At 49.7% G+C, this 10,685-nt stretch overlaps 1 protein-coding gene across 1 annotated transcript in view; it reads left to right on the top strand.

The window, feature by feature from the left end:
- The first annotated feature begins 8,110 nt into the window (after positions 1-8,110).
- Positions 8,111-10,685, top strand: part of SDK1 (sidekick cell adhesion molecule 1) — an 824,383-nt gene continuing 821,808 nt past the window's right edge. Inside the window, exons 1-3 of the mRNA XM_036826800.1 lie at positions 8,111-8,178; positions 8,513-8,691; positions 8,915-9,256. Coding sequence (XP_036682695.1) covers positions 8,111-8,178; positions 8,513-8,691; positions 8,915-9,256 — 589 coding nt within the window. The remainder of the gene's footprint in view (positions 8,179-8,512; positions 8,692-8,914; positions 9,257-10,685) is intronic.

Here is a 10,685-nt window from a genome sequence, read left to right as displayed (position 1 = left end):
AGAAAAAGAAAAATGACATAAACAATTTCCCCCACTTATCCTGACCATTTTCCCATGTCATTAAATATTCTTTGAAAATATAGATCTAACAATTTCACAGTATCCCACGAAGTAGATAAGCCATAATGTATAATAATTTCTACTTTCAGACATTTAGGGTGCTTCTGATTTTTTTTCCTATTACAAACAATGCCAAGATAAGCATTCTTTGTGCATGAATCTTAGCATTTTCAATTATTTTAAAGATATATTTACTGGAATGTAATCTTGGGCCAAAGAATATGAACTCTCTCAAGGATTTTCATATACATGTATCACCAAAGTACTTTCCGTAATCTCTATGTGACGCTGCAGTCATGCACCTCCTTCATTTAATAACTTTTCAGAATGATGGAGTTGATCAACTCTGAGCTTCACTTCCTAATTGAATAGAACACAGGAGAGTGAAAGGTAAAAACACATAATAAATATCCCATTTGGGGCTGAGATGTCGAGGAGCACAGGTGGTCAATGATGTCCCTGAAGCAAGACTGTGCCCGTAACCATGATACCTAGTCATCCATTGTATCAGTTTGCTAGGACTGCCATAACAAAATACCAGGTTGGGTGGCTTAGACAACAGAATTTAATCTTCTCACAGTTCTGGAGGCCAGAAGTCCAAGATCATGGTGTTGGCACGCTCCTTCTGAAGTCTCTCTCCTTGGCTTGCAAACGGCTGCCCACTTGCTACCTCTTCACGTGGTCTTCCTTCTGTGTGCGCATCCCAGGTTTCTCTTTGTGTGTCCAAATTTCTCCATCTTATAAGGACACCAGTCAGATTGGAATAGGGCCTGCCCTAATGACCTCATTTTAACTTAATTACCTCTTTAAAAGCCTTATTCTCAAGTATGGTCACATTCTAAGGTACTGGATGTTAGGGCTTCACGTATGAATTCTGGGGGGACACATAATGCCTAGTAGTAGAAGGAATGGTTGATGTGGAGGGCTGAGTATTTCTAATCTGAAGCACGGCTTTCTAAGGCAGGACTTCCGGCCCTGCAAAGTACCTGTTTTCCACGTATCTCCCAGAGTCCTCAGGGATTATCTCTGGCAGACTGTATTGTCCAAAATGGCTACAACAGTATTTCCCATCTTGCCTGCTCTTCTGCAATGTGACTTTGCCCCCCGCCACCGCCATCAAGAGGGAGCATCTAATTCCCCCTCCTCTTGAATCTGGACCGGGCTTAGTGAATCTCAACCAACAGACTGCAAGGAAGTGACGCTGCATGCCTTCCAAGGCTAGGTCATAAGAGGTCATGTAGCTTCCAGACACGTGTTCTCAGATGCTCCCTCTTGGAACCCAGCTGCCATGTTGTGAGGAAGCCCAAGTCCTACGGAGGAGCCACATGTATGCAGTCTGGTTAACAGTCCCAACCGAGCGCAGCCTGCATGTAATCCCGACTCAGGTACCAGACACTGAGTGAAGAAGTTCCAGTCCCCAGCCATTTCCCGGCTGTACCCTGATTAACTTCCTGACCCTCAGAACCTGTGAGCAAAGTGATTTTTTTATACCACATTTTGGGACAATGACACTGAAGCCAAAAGAGGGGCTGTGACATATTCGAAGTTATTCCACTGGTAAATGATGGAACTCGACTAAAATCCAGGCTTCACAATTTTCAGTCCAGAGCTCCTTCCACGATTTACTCTTTAACAAATGTTTATTGTTTACGTGAACCACACACATCTTGGGGCACCAGGGAGAGAAAACAGTGACACTTGCATATAGCTCCTGGGTGCAGAACAAGGACCAGCAGATGGACATCACAGAAAGGCTGATTACAATTCAGTGCAAGTGAGACTAGTAACCAGAGCTTTCTCCAAATGGAATGATCTTGTGGGTTGACAGAGAGGCACTGAGTCCCTTGGGCAGACGACTGGACTTAATATGTGTTAAGGTCAGTTACAACTCTCCCATTCAGCTCTGAGATTCCATCACTTCCATGCCTTGTTCCCAGAGGGATTTAAGAGCTTTCTTTTATTTGACTTAAAACTTCCTCTTTTAAACAAGATGCCCTTTAAGGTCCCCTCTAATCAGTTTTCATGATGCTGTCTGTACAGTATTTGTCCTGCCTGCCCCCAAAGCAGGAGACAGCATCAGGACATAGGTTCAAATCCCAGATCTACCACTCATGGCTGGATACCCCGGGCAAATGATTTAGGTTTACTTGGCCTCAGTAAAGTGCAGAAACACATTTCCTATCACACAGGGATTGTTGTGAGGATTAAATATAGTGCTTATGTGAAAACCAGGTGGAAAGATGTCTATTGAATCTGTTGCTAAAGTCTCTCCCTTTCTCCAAGGTAAATATCTCAAAATTCCTACACTCTATACTCTCAAAGTTGGCCAATTCCCCTCCTCTTTCCATCCCTAAAATAACTAGGTCCCCTGTTGAAGAGAGTGATGAGAGAGAGAGAGAGAGAGAGAAAATATCAACTGTATCTTCCTTAACTTTCTCCAACTGCTCACCAAGTAGGCTGTGCCCACTGCCCCTGTCCCCAGTCTCCCTTTACAGAGGACTGGATGTCCCTTTCCTGTATAAGATCAAGCCTTCACTTGCCAGGACATTCCCAGGGGTCTTCAGGACCCTGAGCTATTGATTACCACTCTCTCCTCCTGGGTCTCCCTTTCTACAGAAAAGAAACTTCCCCCAAGCCCAAATCTTCTTGCCATCTTCTGCCCACACCTTCACACTAAACCCGTTGAAAATGTCACCTCCATCTCCCACTCACTCCTCTACCACCTGGGGCTGGCATGGGCTCCCAATGAAACTGCTGTCACAGGTCTGGGAGAACATCCTTGTCAGTAAATCCAGGGATCACTTTTCAGTCCTGAGCTTCTGGACACTCTGTCGTCTTTGCCATTGTTGATTCCGTGAAGTCACACGTCTCCCCATCACTCGGACACCACCATCTTGTCCTACCTTTCCCTTACCTCTGTTCCCTCCTTCTCAGTTTTACCCCCCAAATCCACATGTCTAGTGATCATATCTGTGTGAAGATGTCCCACAGACATCTCATATCTAACAGATTCAAAACTGAATCAGGTGTTCCTCCCACCTTCATCCCTGCAATTCTGTTCCTCTACCTGTGTTCGTCACTCTCTTAAGAAGCAAAAGGCTGTTTTTCTAGCTGCCAAAGCCAGAAAACAGGTGTCATCTTTGACACCTCCCTTTCTCAAGTACGGATCCTACCTTCTAAATAGCTCCTTAATCTGCCTCTTCTCTCCCATCCCAACTGTCACCGTCACTTCCTATTTCAATTGCTGCAACTGTCTCCTTGCAGGTCTCCTGGCTTCCAATCTTGCCCCACTCCAATCCAACCCACCACCTGAATGATGTTTCTAAAAATGTGTCTGATTATGTAGTTGCCTGTTAAAAACTTTCAGTAGATGTTCGTTGTTCTCATGCTAAAGTTCACACTCTGGGCTTCTGCATGTGGTACTCCCTCTGCCTGGAACGCCCTTCCTTCTTCTCCTGGTTGTTGATTCAATTCCCACTTATCCTTCAGGTCTACATTTATTTGTTTTGTTTTGTTTTGTCATTTTTTTTTCTTTATCTTTTTTTTCTTCAGGTCTACATTTAGACTTGACTTCCCCTGGAAAATTTTCCCTGATTCTCCAAGGTGGTGAGCTCTTCTTTTCTCAGCTGTTCCCTTAAGTGCTTTCGCTTATCATATAATTACTGTAATTGTTTGTTTCTCTCTTGCCTAGCACTGGGGCTGGCACAAATCAGGAATTTAATAAATACTTGTTGAGAAGTAATAATGGATGGAATTACTTTCCAATGGGTCTCTAACTTGAGCATGCACCAGAATCACCTGGAGAGCTTGTGAAAACACAGCCTGCTAGGCTCACCCCCAGAGATTCTGATTGGAGTTTGATCTTGTAGTCTGGGGTGATGCCCCAGAATTTGCATTTCCAACCAGGTGATGATAATGATGCTGGTTTAGGACCACACATTAAGAACTTCTGCTTCATACAATTTAAAGCAGTCTGAAAGGTGAAGGACAATTACTCTTAAAGAAGGCTGGTAGAAGTTTTTGGAGGCTTGGTAAATTTCCGGTACCTCTCTTCTTTGCTGCTTTCTTAATAGGAGCATTTCATGAGAGAGTTTAGTCTCTGAACAGATTCTCAGGAAACTGGGTAGGCTCTAAGGTAACCAAAGCACACGCCCTGTAGGGATCAAAGGCAGCACCTGGTGGTTTGTTAATGGGTTGCTAGGCAACGGAACAAAGGTGAGGGTGAGGGTAGGATAAGCAGGTGGTGGAGATTTTCCAGTGATACTAAGACATTCAGAGGGTGTCTATCGGAAGACCATGGAAACCAGATGTAAGGAATCCCCTTGATCTTTGCCTTGATTTGCATGTGGATGGCCACGGTATCCCCGTGCGGAGAAGTTCGTGCTGTATGTTACAGCCTCTAATAGGATCGGGGAATATTTTTCTCAGAAGAGCCACTGAGAACCCATGAGGGACATTTCTTAATGAATGATAGGAAAGAAATGACTTGGGCTCATCACCATCTGCTTTTTAAAAATAAGCTCTTTATTTATTATGAAATATATATTCACATTTGAAATTTTTTTAAGTAGAGAAAATCATATAATTCCATAACCCCTAAAGGACCCTTATTAAAGTTTAGCGTTCATCCTTTCAGAAAAAAAATAAAATGAACATAAAAGGGATTATTCTATTTATAGTTGTTTTATAACTTTATAAGAGAACACTTAACTGAATATCGTGGACATTTCTGTACTGATACTTTTCTTCATTTTTTTAACAGTCACGTGGGATTTTATTGTGTGGATGCACCGCATTGTACTTAACCTTCCTGGATGGGGATTAGGTTGCTTTCCAGTTTTGCTATTATTAGCAATGCTGCAATGGACAACCTTAAACACACATTTGTGCATTTGTGAGCTGGAATGTCTAGACTAAAGACAATTCTTATTTAAAGTTTAGCTACAGATTGCAGGTTTCTCTCCAGAAAGACTGTTTAATTTATATTTCCACCCATAACATGAGTACCCATTTTCACATACCTTCACCAACACTTGCCGTTATCAGTCCTTTAACATTTTTATAAGCCCTATTACTTTAATTTTTCATTTCTTTGGGCACTCTTCAAACATTGATTTTCACTTTGTATTTTTTCCCAGACTTGCCTGTTCATGTGCTTTGCCCGTCTTTATATTAGGAATTGTTCATCAATTTTTCATACTGACTTATAAAAGCCATTTGTATAGAGTTTGTTGCTTGTTTCCCTTGACTTTTTTTTTCACGGTGCCATGAGTGTTTTTTGGTTTTTAATTTGTATACAGTTGAGGCTATTAATGTTCTAGGAAGATGCATATTTTCCTTTTAAAATAAAAAGTAAAATTATAATCCCATCTTTAGAAAAGCTTCCCTTTTATTTCATGGCCCATTGTGGGCAAAAGAAGAAGGAAGAGAAAGGACAGAGGAAGCAAAGAAGGAATATAGGGAGGAAGATAAAGAAAAGAGAGCTGTATTCATCATGTTTATTAAATTCCCAAGAGACAGGGAGTGATTCTCAAACTTTAATTTACATGTGAATCACTTGGAGATCTTGTAAAACTGTAGATTCTGATGCAGTAGGTCCAGGAAGGGACTGAGATTCTGCATTTCTCACCAGCTCCCAGGTGAGGCTGATGGACCATGGACCACACCTGGAGGAGCTTTTATTTATGACGAGTGGAAAACATCGGCCATCTCAGTGAACAGTCCTAACTCCACTTAAATTATCATTTGTTTTGAAAACCCCTTCTCTAAGCAAGCAGGGAAAACCCTAACTTCTTGTTCTGGAAAATAGTAAACCACCATAGCTCTTTTTTGAAAGAAAAATAACTCTGCTTTCATGGCATAACATGCCTCCACTTCATGGTCCTTTAAAATACGTATACGGCTCAAGATTTTTAAACACGTATAAAATGTTCACTTCTTGAGACCTTCTCGTTGGGCTGGATAAAGTTAAACTGAGAAATTAATTGGCCCTTTTGGGCAGAAATATTCCAGCTCTGCGCTGGCTACCTCCTCTTCCCAGCATTATAAAGGGGTTTCTCTGTATTATTTTTTTGAGAAAGAATACCTACAGTCTACACATACTCCCTAAGACAGTAACCTAATGGGTCATGTAAGAGGCAACACGATCTGGTGTGGAAGAAGTCTTAGAATTGGACTCAGGAGAGCTGGATTCCTGCTCTGGCTTTTATCACAGCTACTTTGCATCTATTAAACTTCCCTGGCTTGGTTCCTTCAACTGTAAAATGAGACACCATTAGAGCCTCACTTACCCAGGATGATATTGGAATAAAAAATTTCCCAGAGGTGTCTCCAGACCTTTTGGAGTAACGGTGATGTCAATGCTTCTGTGACAACCTACAGCATACTGGCTTGGCTTTCCAATTTCCAAGCAAGTTTCCATAAAGGTTTCTCTGAACTGCAAAATCAATCCCAGCAAAAGAGGCTCTGGGCATTTTTTGAGTGTCCTGATGTCAAGAAGTTGCCTGAGCCATATCCATGCCTATGCTGTAAGGGTATGTGGTCATGGGTTGCCATTTGCAAGGAAAGTAATGGGCATATGTTTCTAGATGAAAGGAAAAGGTTAAATGTGGACTGGACTCAACTGGTGGGCATAGCAAGGGTGGTTTGCTTCATAACAAGGTGGTATGAGGAAAGGGAAACTAGCATCTACTGAGTGTGAATTACCTCACTCCTTTGCAACTACCCTGTGAGATGGGAATTATTCCTAACTTTTTACAGGAACACAGAGCCAGCAATTTGCCCAGATTTCACTACTAGAAAGAGTGGAGCTAATAGGTCAAAACCCTCACCCGCTCCACTGGTGCCTCACCCCCGTCTGACCAAAGCAGAGGTGCTCAGCAGTGAAGCCACTTCACCTCTTTTGTCCTGTTTCCCCCACTGCACCTGGGACAGCCCCTTTCACACAGCAGGGGTGGGGTGGGGATGAGTGTGATGCTACCACACAGGGCTGGCCCACAGGAGGGTTCAACACACCGTAGGCATGGCTCATCTCCTCCTCTAGACTCTCATATAACCCTGCGAGTTAGAAGAGGCCAAGGGCTGCTGCCGTGGAAACTGCAAGAAGACCCCTCCCCCCACCCCCCTCGTCCACATGTCCTTAGGACACCACTGGCCCACAGGGCTCTGCTGTGTTGTTGGAGTTGGTGCAGTACGGTCCCAGAAAACACGCTGGCTTTGGGTTGCATGTCACTTCCCGCCCTCCTGGCATGGTGTGGGAAGCAGGCAGAGGGCAGGCCCTGGGGTCAGATCCAGTTCAGAATCCACCTCCTCCAACTGGCTGCTGTCCTCGGTGCTCAGTTTCCCCATCTTTCCTCATCTTTCCTTCACAGGGTCATTGTTCAGACTTAGCAGAGGTTGGGTAGCGCACAGTAGGTGCTCTGGAAGCGGGAGCTGGCTCCCACTCAGGAACCTCGGGCCACAGTGACCCGCTGTCCACTCTCCCGCCTGGGGCAATAAACGGAGTAACAGCAAACCGGCACCCAGTGCTTCCTGGGGAGCCAGCACCGAGCGAGGCGCACGCCCTGACCCGCTGCCATCACCACTTAGTGATCTCACTCAATTATCACACGCCCCAGGGTCAGACTGTGTGTCACCTTCCAGGCCCTCCTCCCACAAAAATGCTGCTCCCAGCCTCCAGAGCGCTTAGTTCACCCCATAAACTCCGCTAATGCTTACCACATGCTGCTGAGCTCCGGGGACCGCGCCCACTGCCCTTTGCGGGGGCCCCAGGCCCTGCGCCAGGAGACTCTTCCCACCGGGAGATCCACCCCCTGGAAGACCCTCCCCCAGGGGACCCTCCCCCTTAGGGAGACCCTTCCTCTAGAAGACCCTCCCCCTAGGGGACACTTCTCCTAGGAGACCCTTCCCCTAGGGGACCCCCCCTCTAGGAGACCCTCCCTCTATGAGACCCTCCCCCTAGGGGACGCTTCCCCTAGTGGATCCATCCCCTAGGGGACCGGCCCACCCCACGGTATGAAGCGGCCGGCGCTGTGCTCCCCGCAGGCCATCCATGACCTTGGACGCCCCTACAAAGCCTGCGTCCACTCCTCTCAACAGGCTGCGGGTCTGCACCCACAGGTGCCTTTTGTTGTTGGGAATTGAGAACCCGATCAGGCGTGTTTCTCGTTTGCAATCCCCGCAACTTGGCGCGTAAGCACGCGAACACGGAGCCTGCCGGTGGGAGGGGCGGCTCCCGCGGGCGGCGGGGAGGGCGGGCCCGGGCGCCGGGAGGGGCTCGCCCAGTGGTCCCGGCCCGCAGCCTGCCTTCCGCCGGGCCCTCGGCCGCACGTGCGAGCCCACCTGCGCGCAGGCACTGCTGGGCGGGGCGACGCCGGAGCCGCCCCAGCGGGAGCAGCTAGGGGCTCGCGTGCCGAGCCGGCGCCGGCCTGCAGTGCCCTCCGTGCGTCCCTAGGGGGCGCAGCCGGCGCGGCAAGCCGCCCGAGTCGAGGCCGGGGCCCGGCGCGAAATTCCAGGCGGGCGGGCGCGGCGAGTTTGAAAACAGTCGAGGGAGTGGGGGCGGGACGTGGGCCCCGCCGGCCGCCTCCCCTCGGCCAATCAGCGGCGGCGGCGGCGGGCGCGGGCGGGCGGCGCGTGCGGCCGGGCTGTGAATGGGGCGCGGCGGCGGCGGGCGAGCGGCGGCGCGCGGGCGGGAGGGCGCACTTTCTCCTCCGCGCGCGGCGGGGGCGGCGGCGTCTCCTCAGCGCCCGCCCGACCCTTCTTGAGAGGCGGCGCGGCCAGGGCGCTCCGGCCGCGGGGGCGGCGTGACAGGTTGTCATCTCCCCGCTGACAACTTCTCCCCCGCCGCTCCCCTCAGCGCCCGGCGCCCCTCGTACCTGGCCGCCCGGCCAGGAGGCCACCGCCCGCCGTCCCGCTCACGGGGCCCGAGGCCGGGGGCGGCGGCTCCTCAGCATGGCCGGGGGCGTGCGGCTGGCGGCCGGCGGCGGCGCGGCGGGCCCGGGGCGGCCGCGGGGGTCCCTGCCTGGCCCCGAGCGGCGGCGGCGGCGGCCCCGGGGAGCCCGCGCGGCGCCCGGGAGCCTCGGCGAGGACGAGGGGGAGCGCGCCGGGAGGCCAGCGACAAAGTTGAGCGCGGGCCGGCGGCGCGGATGGTGGGCGCTCGCGGCGCTGCAGCTGCACTTGCTCCGGGCGCTGGCTCAAGGTAGGCGCGGGCCGGGGAGCGGGGCGGACCGGGGCCGGGAGCTGGGCGGACGCGGGCCGGGGAGCGGGGCGGGGGGCGGACCGGGGCCGGGAGCTGAGCGGACGCGGGCCGGGGAGCGGGGCGGACGGGGCCCGGGAGCTGGGCGAACGCGGGGAGGCGCGCCCGAGTGCCGCTCGCTGGACCTGAGCGAAGCCGGGCGCCGAGCCTCCGAGTTGGGAGCCCGCCGCTCCTCTGCGGGCTCAGTGGCTGACTCTCGTCGGGTTCCAGGTGCCGGGCACCTGGAGCCGCTGTCCCAGACCCCGCATCTCTCCGGTCCGGTGCCTGACCCCAGGGGGAGCCCGGCAGTTGCTAGAGCAGAACTTTGGGTGCCTGCGGCCTCTCTCCTCAGCTTTGCCCCCCCCCGCGGTTTTTGTTGCGTCGGTGCTGGTCTCTGAGTAGATGCTGTCCGTCTACCGGTGCCAAATGGCCGTTTGAAAAGGGAGGTGGCACCTCTCCCGAGCCGAGCTGTCCCCGAAATCTGGGTTCTTTTAACGACCCGGCACGTACCCCCTGCCTCTGAGCATACCTCCTCGCTGAAGTTTGCTTGTCTGGAAAGAATAAAGGTGAAAGCAAGCAGCGAAAGGTGGAAGTAGCTAGCTCCACGCGTCCTTTTGGTGCGGTCTTTTAAGATCCGTGTACCTGCGTGGGCAGCTTCAGGGGAATTGGCTTTGGTGGTCCTTAGCGTCGTGGGATATGGAAGGAGACAGGTGGACGGCAGATGGGAGCCCTAAACTTAAATTAGCCGTGTTCATTGTCCAGGGAAGGTGATGTGTGTGTAGCGACGGATAATGATTTAAATGGAATCACATCTTAAAGGTCTGAGCTCAGAACTGTCATCGATAGTTTAACAGATAACTCATCCTTCTTTTGTTAGTGTTAACCTAATCGATGTGCACTGAGGTCCTCCCCGCCCTCTCCCAAAGGCTTTCCTAAGTGCCCGCTTTCATGTTTTGCTACATGGAAGCAAATTGCCGTATTTCTGGTTAATTTAACTCTCCTCCATTACTTGGAAAATTTTCGTTTCGCTTGTTGTGCTTTTTTGCTTAATGACAGACTTTGGTAGAAAAGCATTAAGTCGTTTTGTAAAATGGGATCTGTAGATTGCCAGAGAAGCCAGGTTCAAATGAAGAACTCTAAATCACTTAGGGATGACCTTTAAGATAGAAAAGGGTGTTTATTAAGTTTTCCTTTTTTGTTTTTTTCTAAAACAGTGACTTGCACTTTGCAATAAGCCCTGTACATTTATACATCTAAAAATTAGTGCACAAATTAAAATGGTGGGGAAAAAATCTGGCTTTGTTTTGAAGTATATTATGCAGATTTCAACTTTTTATCAGTTTGAAGGCTGTCTGGCGTGTTGCTTTTTACAATTGTGTTAATGAAAATTAAT

The sequence above is a fragment of the Balaenoptera musculus genome, chromosome 15 (assembly GCF_009873245.2).
Source record: "Balaenoptera musculus isolate JJ_BM4_2016_0621 chromosome 15, mBalMus1.pri.v3, whole genome shotgun sequence".
Taxonomy (NCBI): domain Eukaryota; kingdom Metazoa; phylum Chordata; class Mammalia; order Artiodactyla; family Balaenopteridae; genus Balaenoptera; species Balaenoptera musculus.
This window is presented reverse-complemented; position numbering and strand designations above follow the sequence as displayed.